This window comes from Pholis gunnellus, assembly GCF_910591455.1.
Source record: "Pholis gunnellus genome assembly, chromosome: 5".
NCBI classification, from domain to species: domain Eukaryota; kingdom Metazoa; phylum Chordata; class Actinopteri; order Perciformes; family Pholidae; genus Pholis; species Pholis gunnellus.
Window position 1 is genome coordinate 21,009,260 of NC_136531.1, and position 22,586 is coordinate 21,031,845.

The 22,586-nt window shown below is 45.5% G+C and overlaps 3 protein-coding genes across 4 annotated transcripts in view; 1 reads left to right on the forward strand and 2 right to left on the reverse strand.

Annotated features, from left to right (window-relative positions):
• Positions 1 to 11,111, reverse strand: part of pkn1a (protein kinase N1a) — a 41,377-nt gene extending 30,266 nt beyond the window's left edge. For both annotated transcript variants that reach the window (XM_079159546.1, XM_079159545.1), the window contains exon 1: positions 10,279 to 11,111. In XM_079159546.1, coding sequence (XP_079015672.1) covers positions 10,279 to 10,299 — 21 coding nt within the window. In that variant the 5' untranslated portion in view covers positions 10,300 to 11,111. The remainder of the gene's footprint in view (positions 1 to 10,278) is intronic.
• Positions 11,112 to 14,238: 3,127 nt separating this feature from the next.
• Positions 14,239 to 16,943, forward strand: cUnh19orf67 (chromosome Un C19orf67 homolog; the record flags this gene model as incomplete). The annotated part of the gene is made up of 7 exons (XM_079160238.1): positions 14,239 to 14,365; positions 14,618 to 14,798; positions 14,879 to 15,020; positions 15,598 to 15,698; positions 16,225 to 16,416; positions 16,543 to 16,677; positions 16,817 to 16,943. 7 exons carry the CDS (start codon positions 14,239 to 14,241, stop codon positions 16,941 to 16,943), a joined length of 1,005 nt encoding a protein of 334 aa, XP_079016364.1.
• A 3,451-nt stretch (positions 16,944 to 20,394) lies between these two features.
• prr36a (proline rich 36a) overlaps positions 20,395 to 22,586 on the reverse strand; it is a gene marked incomplete at its 3' end in the record, with an annotated part of 28,708 nt that continues 26,516 nt past the window's right edge. Inside the window, exons 6-7 of the mRNA XM_079160239.1 lie at positions 21,281 to 21,518; positions 20,395 to 21,175 (exon numbers count right to left, since the gene is read on the reverse strand). Coding sequence (XP_079016365.1) covers positions 20,395 to 21,175; positions 21,281 to 21,518 — 1,019 coding nt within the window. The remainder of the gene's footprint in view (positions 21,176 to 21,280; positions 21,519 to 22,586) is intronic.

A 22,586-nucleotide genomic window follows, 5' to 3' on the forward strand; every position in this document is an offset into this window, starting at 1 on the left:
GGAGAGAACCCATGAACCGGCACTCTGAGCTCCAGCCATCAAAGCACAACAGACTTTAAATTACAATTATTATTGATATAGTTTGAGATAGTTTTTTCAAAAAGTAATTCTCCATAAAAAAACACAACCTTCAGGGTGAGCTAGAGATCACTCCGAGAATTTCTATATTTTTCTGTCCATAGATAGAAAAGAAAAGAAAAGAAAAGAAAAGAAACATAAATAATAATACGGTTTTAAATTTTGGTTCGGTAGCAAATAGATACAAGCTACTAACTGAATGGTCTGGCAATGTCCCAGCTGGTGAAAGAAATACAGTATTAGTGGATTAATCAGTAAATGTTTTCTTTTTCATTAACTCTGTCAAATTTACCAGGTAACTTAATTCAGCATCTGTCCTCTCGGTTGTGCAAGAGCAGCTTCGGGTACAATAAACAAGCAGCTGTTTTCATGTTTTACCCGTTACATCATTTTAGTTCAATCTGTTAAGTCTGTCAACATTCCCGCGTTTAATATTGCTGAAAGCACTCCGCTTTGCAGAGATTTAAACAATAAATTAAAGGTTCGGCTTATTTTTCAGAGGCAAGCGTGGAACGACAAACATGTGGACACAACGGGTGTGTTAGCCGATAGGTGTGAATAGAGGCCATCGAACTCGATTGAAAGAAGAGCAGGTTTGGTTGCGCTTGAATCGGGTTATATAAAGTATTTAGTGATAATGGCCCTGACTGAGTAACCACAGCTTAATGCAAGCAACAGTTTAATCAAGTGGGAAGGGAAAAAAGCATTTCAATCCAATCTCTAATTACACAGACAAATATAATTTTAGAGCCTACGCTTGGTTAATTGTCCTCGGAGACAGTTCGCACCTCATTAAAGCTTCCAAAAACAAAGTGTTGATGTGTAAATGAGCTCCGTCTCGTCAACATCTTGTACACGAAAACCGAATGCCCCATCGACTCTAGATAACCAGGTGTGTGTGTGTGTGTGTGTGTGTGTAGGCTGTCTAAATCATATAGGAAAGACTATGACCTCATCCCGCTGCCAGCTGTTTCTATGACAGCGCACCTCCTCGTTCAGGCTTGCCAACGTTGGAACGAGCAGCAGTCAGATGACCGAATGTTGGATAACGTGCTGCGGGAGCTTCGGCTGAAGCTCAAAGTCCAGACGTGAACTGAAGGCGGTGGTAAACTCAAGACAAACACGGAGGAAAAGCACTAACTCACAAGTCTTTGTGTGTGGGGGGGTTTCTGTTGTGGATTCATATTGTTCATCTGTTTACACTGCAAGTCGTCCATTTGCAAACATCAACTGTTCAAAGAAGCCCGAGTGACAAAGATCTGAGTTTCAAAAAGACCTTTAAAAACAGGAGAGGACAGCGTCTATCGAGGATTTATATGATCAGTTAAAAAAAAGAGGGATCTCAACCGATTTTACACATTCAAGTCTGTTTACAGGTCTCGAGTAGCAGTACTGCATATGTGTGGAAAAAGTTAAATAAAGCCTATACAGAGCCTTGCAAAAGTATTTGTTGCGTCACCACCTGGAATGTAAATCGATTGTTATTTGTTGCCTCTCTGATTAATGCTCTCCTTGCCTGGTCCACCAGTATTGGTAATTTTGCAAAGCACTGTATGCAGCACAACCAAAGATGCCTACGTTAATATTCCACACATTCCAACTAGTCATAACAATACCTAGCGCATCCACTACCCACAATGCAACTCCGCCACCATGCTATGCTAGTAGCGGCTAATGTAGCCTCGAATTGCCTCAATCGGAGATGAGGAGCAGCAGCAGAGGTCTGGTAAGATCAGTTCTTTCCAACTACAGCTTCAGATTGCTTTCAAGTTTCAAACGCGTAGTCTCCAGCTTCGAAACATTTTTCTTAACGTGTTGATGTAATTCAAAGAGATTTGACTCCACCCAGCTACCCAACCACACGTCCAGGCCCGAGCCGGTGAGCCTCCCAGTGGGCCGCACGTTATCAGTGTAACTCGATCTCCAACCCATTCTAATGAGAGGGATTGTTTGTGGGGAGACTTTAATAACTCCCATAGCCTATTTTTATCTTATAAGTCACACCCTCCGTCTATGACGCACAAGACCACACACACACACACACAAACCAACTTTGACAAAGACCGTCTGAACTGCGATGGAAGATCTTATCAAAATAATGCCGGCAAACATTTGCCCGTTTCACTCGGCCAATTATAAGCATTATTGATTTAACCGTCATAAGCAATCACACAGCAATCTACAGCATCTATTATTTGTAGATGCTGATCTCTATTGTGCAACATGTATTAAGTGTTTTCGGTCTGTGGAACCATGCATATATTTACATATATATTTTCACAGACCAGGTTTTTTGCAGGACACCGAAGGTACCATGCAGACAGTAATAACTTATTCAGTAAGGTAACCATGTTTAGCCTGCAAGCGTGTAGTGTGTTTGGCTGCAGGCCGGTTCACGGCAACAACGTCACTTAAAAGCAAAAGTCTTTTCCTTCTAATCCCAGCGGAGGACGCCTCCTGAGGGCCGACCATACCCAAACGGGAAAACAAGAGGGAGGGCTAGAGGAGGAGGAGGAGAGCAGCTGGTGCGTAGCCTGGACAGGAGGGAGGAAGAGATAGGAGGAGAGAGAGAGGGGAGTAAGATAACAGAAGGGCAACATGGTAGATCACTTTACACTCGACGACCGGTCAAGAAGCGCTCACCAGAGGGAGTTTGGTCAGGCTGCAGAGGCCAGAAACTGTTTTCTTAATGTTGTGGTGGAAGTTAGAAAAAAACAATAGTGCTACACTGAAATATGTCGAAAGAAGGGGGGGGATCCGCCAATCATTCAGTCACGGCCGTGTGTGAGGGCCGCTGAGCGACTCCTAAATTACAGCGGGCTTTTATTGCTGCGGGGCTCGAGAGGAGAGACTGCCCCGTTGCCCCTGGTAACTAGACCATTGTAACCACTTCCACTCTGCGGTCGCCCCGCTGGCAGAGCCGTCACGTCGGAGACACTCTCTCTGCCTCGCCCTCCGTGTAAATTCTTCTTCTGCTGCTGCTGCTGCTGCTGCTTGAGCGAGAGAAGGAGCGTCTCCAGGAAGCGTCAGCAGCGTCACATTGAAATGGGTCGCAAGACAGCAGAGCAGAGTATCGGTGTTTGTCGGCCAATGAGTAACGAGACGTGGCAGTAGAGAATCCAGACTAGGTTTGAGGTCATTTAAAAAAAGGAATCTGGAGATTAAGCTACTAAATATCAATATTGGTATCAGCCTTAAAAAAAACAAAAAAAAACGACCATTTACAAACTCATGATATTCAAAATAACAAGGAACCGTGGGAATTGTACACAACCATTATTAATGTAACTCTAAACAATAAAAGAAGAAGACCTGGCAGCCATTCTGCCAACCAAAGCTGAAGGCCGGCTGTGAGCCTGATGACCAGCGCGCTGCAGATTATGTGACTTTGATCATCTGATGCATTTACTTCATTACCAGATTATGTGTGATGCATCTTTACGCTGACACATGCAGTACATTAATCTCGTTATCCGTCGTATACGTTTCAGGCTGTTTCTGTGGTCACAGATGCAGATCACACCGCTTCCTTCTTTTTATGTTAGACATACATCTTTGCCGTTTTTTTCCCACCATTTACTTACACTAAATGCACCAATGTCTTTTCATCATTTTTAATTGGACACCACCACATCCTGCCACACTGCAGAGTTTCCAAATTTGTCAGAAAATTCTTTGGAGCCCACAATAGAGCATGAGGAAACTCCACCACCAGGCTGTCATAGTTTTTATATGGAGTCACTGTAGAGCGTCAGCTATTTTTTTTTTCTTTTTTTTAGTCCAAGACCACATGTTTATGTCAAATCATGCTCGGTCTGACTACTCATGGCCACCATCCTTACACCCTGCAAAAGGAAAACAAATATATATTTCCCAGGGGCCATTTTAACTGAAAAGGTCTAACGGCTTTAAAGCCTATATCTTTAAGTTTTAGTGAGACCTGTTGAATCAAATAAAGTAATAAAGGCGTAACAACCGCATGCAGACAAAACCAGCGGTTGACCGGGACCAAATTTGGGAGCACAGTATCCTAAACATGGTCAGACAACAATCATTTTTGATGAGCTGCCTTTAGGTGTAATACGGCAGACCGCTTGAGCTTTTTCTGGCTTCAGTGTGAGCTCGAAGGAACCGCGCCTCGTTCATCCCATTAAGTTGGCCGATGCCGCTTTGTCCGTGAAGCGTTTTACCAGCCGGCCCCCTGCTGTGGGGAAAATCACCACGCGTAAATCCCCATTGTGTGTGCTGGAGGATGAGAACATTGCACACAGTGCAGAGTGGCAGGACGGGGAGGTGGTCAGAAATGACAAAACTACACTTAAGAAATGAGAGGACGAAAGTCCCGCACATATTGTTCATCAACACCCTATCCGAGCAATGAAACACAGATGTAAATACACTTACTTGACGAAATCCCTGTCAAAACATGCCGCTTCCTGATTATTTCTCCGGTGAACTTCTCCCCGCGGCTCTAATATTGCGTCAGCTTTTATGCCCTCGAATATCTTGTCTCATTAGGGGAAAGAGTACATTTCCTCAAAGTGAAAACCCTCCCTGAGATTACAACATAATGCTCCCTTTCTGCTAAAAAGCTTTGACCTTTTAATGCAACAACTGAAAGCATGTGACGGCTCGGTGTTTGTGTGTTACATGCAACGTATTTCCAGGCAGACTTGGTGTATTTGCGAGGAGCTACACAAGAACAACAACTTTCCATTTTATAAATCCTTCATCCTTGTTCGTCTTATTTTCCAGTGAAAGAAAGGAACTCTTTAAAAATCGCAGTTTCCACATTACTAGTTAACCAAGCTGAGTGGCTGTTTAAACAGCACGACAGCACCGAGCGACGGGGCCGAGATCGATGCATGTGGCCCAGAGGGCGCCTGGGCACTGCCATAATGAGGAGGGGGGGGGTCAAGGGTCGAGGTATGTCAGAGCGCAAGGCTGCTGGTGGTGACGAGCCACGTGAGAGGGAAAGTGAAGAATAACTGCTGTTATATCATGAAACTCCCCCAAGAACAAGGAGTGATGCCAAATTAACTCTGCAAACTGTTCTGCTTCACGGGGAGAAGAGCAGAGCAGGAACATGTCTGTTACAGTTATGTTTGGGCTGAGTGACCCCGCCCTGACCTACTTGCTCCTGCACATCCTCCTGACCACTGCTGCTTTTCCCAGCCCTCCCAGTAAGCTGGTGGGGTTCACTGGCCAAGGGTGAGCGGTGATGTCATTACAGCTCAGTGTTGCTGTGTGTGTGTGTGTGTGTGTGTGTGTGTGTGTGTGTGTGTGTGTGTGTGTGTGTGTGTGTGTGTGTGTGTGTGTGTGTGTGTGTGTGTGTGTGTGTGTGTGTGTGTGTGTGTGTGTGTGTGTCTAGGGAGGAAGGCGGGGTCCGTCTAAGGCAGGAATGCAGGGGTACATCGCGATGAGGTCATGATAATTATGGGATGTTTGCACAGAGGGAAGGCGAGATGTGAGTGAGAGGTGAAGAGAAACGTCAGCTTTAGAGCAGCCTGCTTTAAAAACGCGAGGGGGATTTTAGTATCCGTGTACGGGTCATGTAAACGCAAACACCAGTAAAGCCGAGGGCTTTACTACCAGGCTGGGAAGGGGGGGGGGGGGGGGGCAGCAGCTGGGTGGGTTGGTTGGTTGGTTGGTGAGGGTGTGGTCACCAACATGCTCCAGCCAGGACGAGGAAAATGAACCCGCAGTGAACTGAATGAGATCTGGGCCGCTGGTGACAGACAATACAAGCTATTGTACTGCTGCGGCTGTAGAGCCTCATCATCAGCATAATGCCCTTTAGACCTCCCCCTTCCCTCCACCCTTGGGCCCGAGCAAAGCCTCACCCACATGGGAACTGCTCCGATCAGAGCCGCGGTGACCCAGCTCGAAAATGGCCACGTCACAGCGCATGCGTGTATGTGTACACGATTAGAAGAAAGACATTCCAAGAGTTAGCAACGGGCTGCCCGAATAGTAAAGCCTTGTCAGCAAACTTCCTCTAAAGTTTTGTTGTTGCAAAAACAATACCACTGTGAGGTAATGAATACAGACGCCGTTCGGGAGCTTTCGATCACATCGCATGATCTTCCTCGTGCCAAGTGCCGTGGAAACGTACACTTTCGAATTTACATTTTTACGAGCCCTTTAAAAGCGGCTCTTTTTCCAACAACAATGTCTCAAATGGCAAAATGACAATAGTGTGACGATGACATTGGTAGCTGATGACAATGAACCTAAAGAGAGTCATCACCTGAATCTGCTGCTCAAAAAGAGCTTCATGGAGAGTTTCAGCTGTCCGGTCCTCAACTCTAATGTTTGGGTTCATGCTAACCGCTCCGATTGGCCGACTACAAGCCCTGAAAACCCACTGGCTTTAACAACTTCCAGTCCACAGTTCTGTCATTCTTTTTGCAGAGGAATGTGTAAATCATCTCCTTTACGTCAAGTATTTTTTGATCTAGTGAGCCATTTCTTTTTTTTACAGTTGGAATGACAAATACATCCAGGATATCAACAATGAGTTGTCCCTTAGCAAGTACATCTAAGCCCTGTGGTGGCAAATGGCCGCTGACAGACACCATACGGAGACACTGAATAGAGTCCACTAGAGGACAGTCCCCCAACTGTGTCCACCACAGATGCATCGCTTCCACTGCATGCTCTGACTTGACTCACTTTTGGTACCAGGTCCTTTTCTCTCTTTTTTTTTAATTTGGATTCCGACATGCTAGATAGAAGTGAGAGCATTACTATCTCGGCAATGTTCACACTCAAGTAGGTCTCAATGCTGGAATTTCCTTGGAGGGTCAGGCCACAACAAGCACACAGTCAGCAGAGCCCATACGAGGTTATGATCATGTGTTACCAGCCTAAATATAGCATTGTTCATGTGAGAGATCCTATCATATGATGGGGAGCCCTGCTAGACGCCATTGTTTCATTAAACTGAGAAGCCTGACATAAAAATGAATGTCTGTCTCTCTCTCTCTCTCTCGCTCCCTCTCCCTCCCTCTCCCTCCCTCGGTGCATTATTGTGGATTCTGTCTGCCTACACGGCCCCAGGGCAGAGCTGAGAAAAGCCTACTTTGTCGAATAACTGTCTCCTTACGTCATGGTAAGGCTTATGGGAAGTACTCCTATGCATTCCCTGGAGTGTCTGACTCTGTGTGTGTGTGTGTGTGTGTGTGTGTGTGTGTCAGCTGTTACATCTGTGTATTTTGGAGTGTGTGCACTTGCGAACATGAACATTTGTGCCCATGTATGCATGTTTTTGTCTCAGTTGTATGGACTTTTCCAGTGAACACACAAAGTGCAAGACATGTCAAACCGCCACAGATTCCTACAGTTTACTGTACAGAGAAGCAACACATCACCCCCCCCCCACACACACTACATTCCCCTCTAACCTTTATCAGGAAGTGTGACGCAGATGGGTTCAGACTCCTGTTGGGGCTGTTTAATATCGTCTTCCTGTGAGGAAGACGATATTATCGTCAAATGGCCATAGGAGGGGTGTAGCGCTCCGTTGCCCGCTTCATATCCACAATGACGGAAGCTTAAAGGGGAACTCCACCGACTTCACACATACAAGTCTGTTTACAGGTGTTGGAGAGTACTGCTGCATATATGAGAAGAAGCTGTGGAACCCATCTATGTACGGATACTCTTGGATTACTCACACACACAGAGGGTGTGACTGAATTATATAAGCTCTCGTTTCTGGACGAGCAAGAAAGGTTCGGAGGACAAAGGGAGGGAATAATGGCTTCAGTGTTGTCCACACAGCAGCCACTGAAAGCTGTTCCTCTGGTTTCCCGCCATACATCAAAGATCAAAAGGGAGACAAAATACACCACCAGCAGCTCTTTCAGGGTGCAGCGAAGATCAAAATCAGCTGGCATCATTGAGTGAGCAGCTCGGCATTGTCAAGCTCCAGCTGCCTCAATGGGTTATCGATTCCATCTATGACGTATCTCCCAAACTGGTCATTGGAAACGGGCGGACTAACGGGCCATTGGCCAAATTTAGCTGCTATCTCTTTGGCTCTGATTTTCAAACCCTGGTGGTTTCCCATTTGAGGATTTCTGATACCGTTTAATGACGTAGCCGTCTAGCCCGGGGGAACATTAAGGCACCAAAGCTAGAATTAATCCTGGTTGAAGTGGGAAACTAACCCGGTACAAAGCATTTAAAAAGCAGCCGGAGAGCGTGCTGCACCCGAGCAGCGTAATTAAAACGCAGACTGTGGCTGATTTTACTGCCGGCACGTGCTCAAGTTCAGGACTTCTTGAAGCTGATAAGGGATCAGTCAGTGGAGACATCGTCCATGTGTGACACGTCAGAGACAAACGCCATCAGGCTGCAACTAAGTAGTCTTTAAATGATTGATTAGTCTGCAAATTACCCTCTTCTGTAAATGATCGATTGTTTGTCATTTTTGCATGAAAAGCTATTTATGGCTTAGATACCGATTCTTTTTGTTGGACAACTATTTATTATTTATTAATAAATAGTTGTCCATTTATTATTATTTGACTGATGATTTTAGCTCTAAGACGTTGAATTTCGTACCAGACAAGAGCTGTGAGAGGACCTGAGGACTCCACAGTGACTAAAAATAACAAAGAAGTCTTGAGAATCTGAAGGGAACACTTACTGGACAACTGAATAGCTAGAGGACTGAGCAACAGGTAGACTAAGTTGCGTCACCTGAGGACGTGAATACTCATGTGTGCCTGTGTCAAAACATAATAAACGATCAATAAACAGCATGCCTTGCTCATTTGTAATGCGCGGTTGATGGACAAGAAGTGTTTGGTGTTTAGTCAGCGTTTTAGGACGTCTGTGGTTCACTCGGAAATACACACTAAGAGTAACATTGGTTGTAAATGTGAAATCCTCAACCAACGATCATTGCAAACAGCCCTTTTAATCTGCACGCTCTTCTGAAAAACACTATTTCTGCATTTTCAGGCTCCTTCTAATCAGAGTATATCAATGCTAACGTGTCTCACGTTTCACCGTCTTCCCTTCCACTTGACTTGCATCCTGGCTTGTAAACAAGAATGTCTGATTGCGGAACAAACGGGGAGTGAGGCACCTGCTCCACCTGCATGGCGTTCGCTCTAACCCGCTCCAGAACTTGCACGTCCGATACACGAGTCAGGACAGAGTCAAATGTCACGGTGGGTCAAGAGGCCACAAAGGCTCCCAAAGTTCATAACGCTCATCTGCCCTCTCGTCGTTAAGAGTTTCAAAATGAACGTAGACGTCTTGCTTTGATGGGGTCGTTCTCAGCTTTAGTGACTCTCGAGAGCAAGGTCAAGCAGGTCAAGAATCATCAAGACATTGTGGGCGTCTTACCTCAGCACACAAAACGAGCAGCTTCATGCTTTCATGAAAGAGTAATGCCTTCTGGGAGCTGGGAATGTTGTGTGCATTGTTTTACAACAAACACCACTGATGTGCCGACGCGCACCTGCATCTGCACTCCCAACACCTTGAAGGCACACAGTGAGCATACACACACACACACACACACACACACAACACAGAGTCACCAAGGTGACTGAACACTGCTGGAGCCCTCTGCACGACCGGGAAGCATCCAATCATGCATTATTAACAAGAGACAAACTATCCGTTTCCAATTCAACTGAGTGGTTGGTGGTTCCTCCTTGAGAAGCCACCAGGGATCTGAAAAGGGTGCTTTCCCTTCGTTGTTTGAATCTCTCACACACACAGTTTACTCGACCACCACACAGTAAAGTCCTTTTGTATTTGATTCATTTTGTGGTTTAAACCAGCGGTTCCCAATTTGGGGCACAGGACCTCCGATTAATCTGAGAAGTCACAAGATAACTTTTAGGCAGATGTTGCATAAAATAGTTTATTTTCCCCTTATATTTCCCCTGCCTTTGCTTGATGAATACTACCTCATCGGCCTATAAGAATCTGTTGAGAAGGAAAAATCACTTTTTTTGGGGGGGGGGGGGGGGGGGATCACATGCAGATATGGCTTCGTTTTAAGGGGTCACAAGGCCCCCCAAAAAATGTTAGGAACCCCTGGTTTAAAGTACTTATTAGTGAGTAAGTCAGAAGATCAGACAACATCCTGGTCTAAATCAAAAGGTTGCAGGTCAATAACTTAAATGAGACCGTGCAGGCAGGTTGCAGGACATCTCTTCTTCTCGTACTTACTTGTGTAGAGTCGTTCGCCATCGCGGTCCCCGTTGCTCTGTTGTCAGCCAGTTTTGCAGTTTTCACAGACAGCCTGCGCACATGTGGGATTTGTACCTCACGTCAACGTGTCGTCTCCTTCCCAAGACAATTACAAAAATAAGATGAAAGAAAGGTCCGGGTGTTGGTCCTGCAGGTGGTGTCTCAAACTTTATACAAACAGTCTGTATTGACACAAAGGCAAAATAGTCCAGGGGTAATCCGCATTGTTGGCTTGCCTGGCCGCGCCTGAATCGATCCTCCCTCCGCCGTGTTTAACCAACGTTAGCTCGCGCTTCACACAAATAAAATTGCGTTCGCTGTCCGCACGTTTTTACGAAAACAAAAAAACCTAAACAACACCAGACGTTCGCATAACAGTATCCAAACAAAACTATGAGGCTCAACAGTCATTGTTCATCTCGCCATTCAACAGCTAGCAAAGAGCCCCGTAACATCCACCGGCGGCGCTCCTCCGTCATGTCCTGCTGAACCCGAGCCGAGATAAAGTCACATCCACGGGCAACGTGGAATGAAAGAAAGCCCCTTCTCGGCTCTCTTCTTTTCCCGGGAACATCTGCGGAAGGTGAACACGCCTCGGTCTCTAGTCTCCTATCACATGCCACACAGCAAACAAACAAAAAAAAGCCGCCTGTCAGTCCTTCACCAGCAGCTCATACAGTCAACACGAGGGACAATAGAGCGCTTCTCTGCCCGCTTAATATCCCGCTATCTTACGTCAAAAACGCGAAAACATGATCAAAAACGAGTTATTTGTTACGGTACACGGGATGAGTGAAGGCAACATCTCACCGCGTTCACACAGCGGGTCACTGAGAGCTGCACAAACCACTTGTACGTTATACCCTGCTGCGCGCTCCCGACGCTCGAGCAATGCCGCCCGGGCATTCATTGGTCCAGGGTTGGGCGGCGGGGACGCGCCTGGAGGTATCACGTGACCTGCACTAGCCATCGTTGTCAACTGTAACTTCTTATGAACCTAACTGTTGAACATGTGTAACATGATGTTAAGTCTGACACGTAGGGAGAACAACACAGTGCTGGAAGGGTTATTCAGATCTTTAACTTGCCTTAAAAGTACTTATTATGCAGATGTTAGAATAATACATCATATATATATATATATATTATCTTACTGAATTACAATTAGTGATGCATGTGTACATCACTGTGATGTTGCAGCAGGTGAAGGTGGGGCTAATTTTAATTACTTATTACTTAAATCTGCAAAGGAACTAATTAAAGCTCTGGAAAAAAGGCTGGTGGGAAAAAAATACCTTATTTGCTACTGTAAATGAAGTATTAAGTGGTATAAAATGGAAATGATGGAGTAAAATACAAGTTAAGGACAATTATGCATAAGTACAGTACTTAAGTAAATGTTTTAAGTTACATTCCACCACTAAGAACAACACAGTAATGCATTCAAGGGTGGAGGAAGTACTCCAGTCCTTTATCTAATAGGAGTAATAACATGATGTAAAAATACTCAGTTAGGCCTACAAGAAAAAGTCCTGAATTCAAAACTCTATTAAAGTAAAAGTAAATAAGTATGATCATTAAAATCGACTTAAACTGGAAATTGAAAAAATACACGTGACAGGTAGAGCTTATTTAGTATTTTTCTCACTCCTCACTGGTGAAAATTTAAGAAAGAAAAATGCAGTTACTGTACAGCTGTGCTTCAAGCTAAATGCTAACATCTGCATGCTAACATGCTCACAATGAAAACACTAAGCAGGTGTAATGTTCATCATGTTCATCATCTTTGTTTAGCATGTTAGCATGCTCAAGCACAATTGGGGCTGTTGGAAAAGTCATTCATTTTGCAGCTATTGTCACGATTAAGCTTTGCCTCTGTTCTGTTTCTTTGTGTAGCTCCACACCCTCCTCGCTCTACCTGTCAGCCACTCCCTTCACCTGCCCCTGATAAACTAATCAAGCACTCCCCCCTCATCAGCACAATCAGCACAACTCAAACCTCTACATAAACTCCTGCCCCTCAGTCACTCCTTGCCAGATCATTATCATGTCTACCCGCCCGTTCGGCTTGTCCTGTTCCCGGTTTCCCTGTCTGTCTGCCTGCCATGTCTCGGTTCTACTGGAGCTTGTCTCTTGTCTCTTGTCTCGTCCGTGGATTCACTGTGTTCCTGTAGGTTTCATGTTCTGCGTTAACTATCGATTAAAATCCTGGTTAACTCTACTTCTGTTCTGGTCTGTGTTTGAGTTCTCCATCATGCCCCGTGACAGCTATATGGTCATAAGGCAATGTGTTAGTGATGTTTGTGACACTTTCACACGATTATCTGTAAAGGTTGAGCTGACTTAAGATGCCAACCATAGATATATTCATACTGTGCTCCAATTGTATTCTGGGCTTTTAAACAACAAAAGCCGATATAGCAGAGCCGCTTTAAGTTTCATGGAGCAGGTCCAAGTTTCAAGTCAGTTTAGACGAGTCCAAGTCAAATGCCAAGTCTTGTCAGAGCAAGTCTCAAGTCAGGTAGTCACTTTTGTGACGTAATCCCAAAATTTCAGACCACATAAAAATGAACACATAATATAGACTTTTTAGTCGATGTGGTCATTTTCAAAAAAGGATGCCCCATCCTGAAAATAACCCAAGTACAAGTACAAAGAGTAAACAACTGACATTGGGTGTTGAATCTGACTTGAGTCCAAGTTTTGAGTCTACAGTCTGTTACGTAGTGTGTTTTTGTCAATAAAAATGCTCCGAAACACAAATGAAGTTGATCTCATTCCACAGAAATGGTAATAATACATTAATACTGTGCTTGATGGTGTGTGAGAGAGAGAGAATAGCTCATAATAGGGTTAGGTTCGGGGATGTGTCGGTGGCGTGAGTGGATGTCTTTTGTAGAAGTTTGCATAATTGATTTGCATAATGAAAATTAGCCGACAGTAAGATAGGAAGGACGTAGGAACAGAGTTCCTGTGTACATTTATCCTAAAATATACACAACATGATCATCTGTACCATGATAACTGATCTGAGTCACTTACAATTGGCACTGAGTATGATTCAACTCAAAAGCAAGGACAATGACATTTTGGAAATATTACAAATGTATCCACACAGATTGGTTTACTGTGTAGTTGTCAAGTGTTGAGAAGCTATTAATGATTCATGATAGAGTGACCATACATGACCTCCCTGTCCTGGTGTCCTTTATTGGTTACAAAAAAACAAAAAAATAAGCTGATTGAACAGTCTCGATAACATGTTTAATAAAACATGTTGTATGTTGTACTATGCAAATGTTTGTATTGTTATAAGAAAGTAATGTACAACTTGGTTTGTGAGAATGGTGTTCAATCTACAATTATGTAAAATAATAGAGAAAACAGGAAACCCTGACATTTGAGAAGCAACCTTTTCTGACGATTGGTTGAGCTAGCATAATCGGTTCAGCTCTAAAGAAACGTTAATGTAGACCTCAAACAAAAGCAAACATTTAAAAAATGAAATACATTTAAAAAGCCTTGTTTTATTATTTATTGCTGAGACGCATTGACCTTTGACCTTTCACACCCCGCAAGACACGATTCTGACAGTGTTGACGTGTTTAGAAGGTAACAGGTAGCTTAACCGCTAGCTAGGTAGCTAGCTATATATATATAGTCAACAGACTGCGGCGTGATTAACTAATGATCTCGTGAATTGCTTTCAGTTATAACCCAAACTAGCTGACTGTTACACAGTCGTTATCTCGGTTGTTACTTTCATAAATCTCGGGTGAATCGCTAGCATCGCGACAGTTAGCTAGCTCGCTAGCATTACAGTTGACAAACGGTTCGCAGGTCATTCAGCGTAGGTTACTCTTAAATATTCAGTTAATTTAGCGTTTTATTTTTCAACAGGTTTCCTTCAGAAATAACAATTTATCAACAGCAGAAAGCATGGCCGACACTGAAGTTCAGTTCGAGGACCCGCTCGCCTCTAACCCTCCGTCGGGACAACAGGAGCAGGTGAGCGGGGAGAGGGAGCCAGACTGCACGGATAGTCTTCAAAACACCGGACAAGGAGGTCAGACACTAACGCCCCCATGCCCTGACATATAACGCTAGACGTGTCATTTTTTCATTTAGATTAATGTTACTCATTTTTACCACTCTTTCATCGTTTTTTGTTAAAACAACCGAATAACCACGGTCCACCCGTGCACCACCGCTTTAAATTCACATGGTGGTTATTTTTTAAATTTAAATATGGGAATAGTGGAGTAGAGATGGAGACAGTATGAGGCTATAACGACATGTTCATTCATTCGCCTTGCAGAGGTGGGGGAGCCGCTGCTGTCGTCCTCGGCTGTCGTTGCTCAGGCGCCATCTTGCGGTGAGCGAGCGGCCTGCAGCTGCCGGGGGGCCAGGTGGATGGAGAGGAGCCTCGAGTCCATGGAGCTGCAGCTCCAGCTCCTCACGAGCAAAGCGGATGACTTGCACAACTGGGTTGCCAGCGGGTAGGGTCCCGGCTATTCGTAATGCTCTAATGTTATGTGTATTTCTGCTATTTTATGATCCCTTTTGTGTGTTTTTGCAGACAGGATCACTTCGAGAGAGAGGCTCTTGCTGAGGCAGTGTCATGCTTCCTGTACACCTGTCAGCCTTACTTTAACCACCTGGAATACTTGTGCTCCCATAAGTCCCAGCACACCCGTCTGCCTCTCGACAGCTACACATGGGTTGGTTCACCCTATACGTATTTAAAGACACATTTGTAGCACACAGATGTTGAAAGAGGTCCTGAAATAAATGGGCTGTGGTTTTAGATTTTTGTCATTTCTAAAAAGTGAGAAAAAACGTAATTTTTCCCAAATTTAAGGGAAAATCTAACTGGTTTAGAAACCATTTCCGTCTCATGTAAAAGGCATTCCTTAGAACCTTTGAACATCCTGCATATTATCCTTTTATTGTGTATTTTATTAGCCAGATTGTCTGGATTTGTTTGCTTTGATGGAGGTTCCTCAGAGTTTAACTACCGACTACCGATAATATAAACACACTTGATAATAACTTGATAATTTTGCGCCTTTTGACTGAGCGCAGGGGCCTCAAAGCTTCTATCAAAAGTGTTTGAACGGCATCATGGGAATTGCTAAATAAGGCTTTTGGATTATCGCCTCAGCAATGACCATGATCACACAAAAACAAGGGGGGCATACGGTATGCGTTACTGAATGAGAAGGACATTTGTGTTCACTGAATGTTGAAGTTGAGCATAAACCTCCAGTGTGTGTGTGTGTGTGTATGTGTGTGCAGCTGTTGGACTTCTCTCAGCAGCTGTGTGACAGGTTGGAGCAACTGGTGTTGACCTACGCCAGCTATAATCTCCTCTGTTTGGACGAGACCAACCCTAACAGGTATTAACTCTCTCACACACACACATACACACAGAAGAACACAATGCTGCTAAAACATGTTTACTCGTTTCCACATGTGACAGTAGCACAAAAACATGACAGAACAGGAAGTCTTCATGTGGTAGTTCAGACGTGCATTTATACAGTCAGTTACACCCAATTATCCCATAGTTAAACGGTTAATTTAACCAAGCAGCATTTTGTTTCATGTAAATTATACATTTTTCATTTTTACTTTCATTAATTTTCAGTCACAATAGGTCATCTTATCCTCTGAATATTGCTCTTTTCCTGGCGCATCAGCGTCACACCATTTCTTTGCCATCGCTTCCTGCCAAGTGTCCGTCTCTCTTCCTCAATGTGGTCGAGGTGTTTACTAATTTAAGTTTACAGTAAAACCTTTTATTTATGCTATGGAAACGGCTGATCGTGGCAGAAAGCGGCTGAATCCTGTGACCGTTGTTGCTGGAACGATCCGATTTCCCTCTCATCCTCTAACACCCCCCCCCCCCGTGTGCATTCCCAGTGTGTCTCCCTTCTGCATGGGCCAGGGTCAGCTCGGCCCACTGAGGGTGGCCGCGTTCCGCTACTATAAGCCCATGCCGTACCTGGCCCAGGTCCACACCGGCCTCTACAAACGCATGCGCTGGAACGTGGTCAGACTCCGGGAAGAGCAGAGTGAGGAGGGGGAGAACGAGAGAGTCGACGACACAGAGTAGTGAGTCTGGACGATATCGACACCTTCCCTTTGTTTGGTTCTACTTTCTCCCGTTTCGACAGCAGACGTTTTACTGCCGATGTACATCTCACATCTTAAATCTCTCATCGCCGACGTCCCATTCAGTTACTTCTTGTGCTACGAGGACATTCCCAACGCAGACGCTGGCGGGAACAGCGACTCTCAAGGCAACGCGGTGAGGACGTGGTCCATCGGCAAGTGGGTGCAGGTGACCCCCGACACAGACGACATCTACGACTGGTAAACAGATTTACGTTACTTCCTACGGTTGCTCTGTGGCTGCTTTTACTTTAAGAGTGTTTAATGCTCAGCTCTCTCTGAACGGATAGATGTGGCCAAAGCAAGACACATCTTGTGTTTGTTTTTTTCTCCCCGTCAGGATCATGTGCGAGGTTCCTCAGGGCGACTATCGCAGGCTGCTGTTCATGGGCAGCGACGAGCCGTCGAGCGGCAGCGCCACGGTCCGCCTGCTGCAGATGCTGTCGTCACACCAGACGGCGGAGTGACGACAGCGACGGTGTGTATGAACGCAGATACGACGCCCGTCTCTGGGCCGCGAGATTCCCGGTGGTTTTGGCGGGAGGAAGAACAGCAGGCGGAAGTTGACGGGGCCCGTTTAGATCACACAGGACGGGGCTAGTGGCATCCTCTCCAGCTAGTTGATGAGCAGATACGTGTTGCCGAGTTCATGAGAGAGTCTGAGGTTGAACATCTGGATGTAGGAGCACAAACACCCCGCGCTGAAATCACATGACAAATGTAAAATATGTGATCATTTCTGCCAGATGCATTCAGGGCCAGTTCATTTTTCCACATTTAAAGCGGTTTCTGTAATGCACTGTGACCACTGTTGCTTTCCAAAGCAAAGTTTTATCGTCAAGTAATCGTTTTATGCCGCGTACTGTTGAGTCTGTTTAACTCTTCATGTTTGCTGCACACTATTGTCACTTTATTTTGTTCAGTGTGTTAAAGTGGAAGAGATTTTATAAGAGATTGTAAATACGTTTTTACAACAGTTCCCACATATTTAAGAGTGTTGTGTTGTAAAGAAATTCAGAAACGTGATTTAAAAAAACAAAACATTTTATTTACATGAAACATTGCATTGAAATAATTACACACAATCAGACTTCTGTCTTTCAGAGTCTAAATAAACACAGAAAACATCACATTTTAAAAACAAGCTGCCATGATTTGGGCTCCACAAGCGAGAGTCGCCCATTTACTTCAACAGGGTCATCAAGCCTTTTACATCAGCACTCAAAGGCCTCACTTCGTTTTCAATAAATTAATATTTAAAATGTGAGATGTAACATCTTTGAGTCAAGGTAACAAATAAGTTTGTTCACTCATAGTTCAGTTTGACCGTGTAATCATTCAGTTCCTCAGTTCATTCTGACTGGACGTAAAGAAGGTCATTCATTTAACAACAAAAGGATCAAATCTATCATTTACAACCAACATCCTTCATTCTCCATTCAATAGAAATCTATATAGGACTCTTAAAGGGCTGCTATGCTTCTAAATCTCTTAACGTACAAAAGTAAAGTGGAGTCTCCCTGCATTACAGTGAACAGTCTTTTTAAACAATGTACACATAAATGCTTACAAAAAGACCACGCGGACATGTTTAAGAAAGCACATTTAAAAAGTCCAGCTTCGTAAAAAAGTAAATAAAAATAAAAATGCGTAGTGAGCGTAACGCGTCCTACCTGGAGGACGGGGAAGCTGCTTCTCAGCTGCTACACATGGGCGTCCATTAGAGTTAAATCAGTGGGTGACGGGAGCGTTGCTGGAATTAACATCTGTCCTGAGCCAATCCAGGTTAAAGCACTGGATGCTATATTCATACCGCTTTCAATTCAGTTACTAAACCCAAAAATCAGCCCGTATGCCGCTGAGCCCCTCATTTAGATGTAAAGTCCTAAGAAACGGCCAGAAATCTACTGAGAAATGTCCTCGTCTTTAAACCTGACAAACACGCAGCGCCCGACTTCAACACACGGCACAGACACGACCGTTTACAACACGCAGCTCGTCACAGTTTCAACAAATACACAGTGAACACCCAGAATAGCCGGGTATTGAACCCGACCGCTCTCATGTCGCACAACGAAGGGATCCCTGACCTTCACAGCAGCATCAGTTAAACCCCGGAGGTGGTCGCCGTCTTTGAATATAAAGTGTGTGTAGCCTGCTGCACAAGTGTAGAAGGCCTTGTGCGATTCACGCGTCTGTAATCCTCAACTGAAATCATCTAAAATGAGAATCTACGGGAGGCTACACACACTGCTCCAGAGCAGTGACCATAATAAAAACAGGCCTTCAGCAGTATTTCATTTAACCGATCGTCTCTCGACGCACAAATACGCGCACATTTCTGAAAGCTCATGAGTGCCCGACTCCACTTCCACGTCGTGCTGACCTTTGGTAAAGAACTGTAAGATCCAAACAGCTCAGACCGAGACCACGTGGATCCTCCTCATCTCTGAATCCATACACTTATGTGACCTAGTTAGAACTGAAGTGAGATCCAAGCCTCTTAATAATCAACATATTCAAATCGGTACAAATTATAGACTGAACGGGATTGAGTGCAATCTCAGAATCCTTCGTCGCCGTTCAGTAGCAAGACATCTCCAGTGCATTCTCATTTTAAAAAAGGTGATCAGGATGTGTGTGAACAAACAGTTGTGGCTTCAATTAAAAAGGTCTACAGGAGAGGAACACAAAGGGAAAAAACTAAAATCTATCAGTCAGTTTACCTTCCATTGATAACGGCCCTTTGGCACCGTCAGTGTGTGTGTGTGTGTGTGTGTGTGTGTGTGTGGCCACCCGTGCACAGAGATGAGGCGTACCGAAAAGTGTCCCTTTCCAACCCCTGTTAATTGTGCATCATGGGATACGGTCAGTGTGTCACATGGTTTCAGGTGTGAGTTTAAAGGATTGAAATATATAGTAGTCAGTGCAGAGTTTCAGTGCGGTGTCACGTTTGTGTTCGTCTACTTGTGTTTCTGTGGCAGAGACGAAACTATAAAGTTATCCACCGGCAGCACCAGAGACTTTCTTTGCCCCGAGTACAGACTCTCGTTGTAGATGCTGGACCTGCTCGACTGCAACCATAATCCGATCTTCAGCTTTCTTTGTCCTAAATCAAACCCATCTACTCTGCTGGGAGTGGTAGTTGGCCTGAGGGGAGCGCACTACCGGAGAGTCTCGATTCAGGGCAAGAAAAGTTGTTTTCCGTTATTTTTGCATCAATAAACAGCGCGCACGCTTGGAGAAACGGCCAACGATTGAACCGCAGCACCACCAAGCATTCGTATGGTATGTGCTTGTTAGAAATCCCTGCCTCGCTCAAGTAAATATATAGCAGTGGGTTTCCCCAACCTTTTTACCCCGTAAAGCAAAGCTCCGCTTGTCACATGTTGCATCCGTCTGCAGGCTGTGAGCAGATCTCAGATTGCTACATTTGAATAATCAAATATATTCAGTAGTTCATAAGAATTCAGCAGTTTAAAAGAAAAACAAACAAACAAGCAAAGATTAGAGAAAAGCTTGAAAACCCCATGTTGCTTGGGAACCACTGAACACCACTAGTTTGTGTGTGTCCCCCCCAGAATATAAATATAATGGATTCAACATCTTCTTCATCCGGTCGTGGATTTCACTCACCTTCTCTCAGGCTAGCTTTCTAAAATACTTGGTAATGAGTCTAAAACAACCCTTTACCATTCAGTACAATGTGATGGACATCAACAGAGTGATCTAGTTCATCTTCTTAAAAAGATAGAATTTCTTCTAGTTATTGCAATTTTTCCCCCAAAAAATTGCCCAGCCCTTCAAGCCCTGTGCAGCTGTTCTCTGTGCAGCTGTGTGTGTGTGTGTGTAAACAGACAGCACTCGTGTCACTTCCCTGTACGAGTGTGGCTCAATGTTTTGAGTGAACCCCCCTCCTCAGTGATGAGTCTCCAGCTCCACCACCGTCCACTCTCCCTGCGGGGAGCTCCCGGTGGCCTCTGGGGAGAAGCTGCTGACGGAGGTGACGGTGGCGGAGGGGGGCGTGAGCGGCGGCAGCAGGCTGGGCCACAGGCTGCTCTCCAGGGGGCTCAGCGTGCCGCCCGCTCCGCCCGGCAGCAGCAGCAGGGACGAGCAGCCCCCTCGGTTCAGCAGCAGGGTCTGCTTGATCAGCTGCTGGACTATGTCCACTTTCTTGCCCCAGTCCAGGTCCAGGGGAAGAGGTCGCTCTGGAGAGTCGGGCGGGCCGGGGGAGGAGCTGTCTCCATCCTGGGAGGGGTTGCTGGATGTCTGAGGGGAGTCATGGAGAGGAGGGGGGCTCTCGGTGGACGGCGTAGAGTCTCGACGTTCGTCTTTGTCCGACATCACCCTTTCACAGCCGCCCGTCTCTTCATTCGGCGCCTCTTTTCTGGGCCCTTTCGTCCCTTTGGTGGGGTTGAGCTCCTTTATCCCCTCTTCTTCACCTTCTGCCTCCTCTTCATCACTGGTCTCCAGGGCTTCGTAGATGGTGCAGAGGCCAGAGGAGGGCGACAGCAGCGCCGTCTGGCCTTTGGTGGACTGTTGCAGCTCTTGTTGCCACTGCATGATCTGCTGTCGCTCCTTCAGTTCCTGTTGTTGCTGCTGCAGCTGCAGCTCAAGGTCTCTCCTCTGCCGATGCTCCTCCTCTTTCCTCAATTTCTCCTCCTCGTCCTTCGTCGTCGCCTCCGCCTGCTCTCGCGTCCTCCTCTCCAGCGCCTCGTCATTCCTCTTTATCTCCTCCTCGGCCTCCTCTTTCTTCCTCCTCTGCTCCTCCTCCTCCCTCCTCTTCCTCTCCTGCTCGGCCGACTCCAGCGGCCTGCTCTGTTGATCCCTGCGTTGCTGCATCTCCAGCAGCTGCCTCTGGTGTTGCTCCAGCCTGCGGAGCTGGGGGCTCAGCGCCTTCTGGCCGAGGCTCCTGGGTGGGAGGTCGGCACAGGTGAGCTTGGGCGGGGCGAGGGCACCGGCGTGAGGATTGACGATGTCACAGTAGCTTCTGGGGTAAGCCGCGTGATCGCGGCGGTGAGGGTGCGGCAGCGCAGCGAAGCCTGTGTGCGAGAGGAAGCGGGGAAGGAAGGTTACAGTAGCATGTCGTCATAAAAACAGGTCACAGGCAGCAGGACAGTGACAGCAGTGCAGTGTGAGTACAAGCAGGAGGATGTAGAGGGCAAAGGGGGTGTGGCCTTCAGAGGCTCATACTAGCCGAAGGAATAGTGGAAGCATTGTGAAGCCCAAAAGGTCTGCCAGTAGCCTACAACACCAAACTGACTGGCAGTCATTTGTGGGGGTTTTTTGTGTACTTTGTAACAAAGTGACAGCGGGACATTGTTTGAACATTGTGCAGCAGTGACAGATACAGCCTGGTAATTATAAAGACACCCAGAAAATAAAGATTTTTGTGTGCAAAAACAGCAGCCAACTTCCTGTATATGCAATCACTATTTACTACGGTGAGACATAAACAACCACAGAAAAAGCGCATTGCGAGCTTAAACCGTCTCCACCCGTGACGGGAGTTTATAGTTAGTCAACCGGTGATTCATGCAAAAGCTCTCCATGCATTTATAGACATCCAGCATCACAAGAAAAACCGAAATAATAGCTTGGCTTTAGAAGGAATCCTGTTAAATCAACCAGAGTACATTGAATCCTAGAGCCCAGCTATTAGACTGTGTGTGTGACATGCATAAGCATAAGTTAACATTAATACAGTGCAGCAAGAATGCTAATTAAAAAAAAAAAAAAATGTAGTAGAAAAGAGCTAAAAAAACAGCAACACACCCAGAGTGGACTGGAGGGGAATTAAAGTAGCTGCAGAATGAGCGAGGTTCACTTCTTCATCTTGAGGCTGGACGACGAGACGACAAACTTCTTCTTCTGCTGCTCGAGATGCCGAACTTCATCCACGGATGAGACGGTCTGGTGGTGCTGAAGATGATCGACTCATGGCAGATCATTTCCAGTTGTGCGTTTTTTCCAGACTGGTGAAGTCACCACAATATATGGACGAGTGTCTGTGTGAGTGTATGGCAAGAGTGAAGCAGTGACTGAATGTAGGTTACGTGATTGGTTGAGTGGAAGTGTCTGCAATAATATGGGATGTATAGAACCACTGG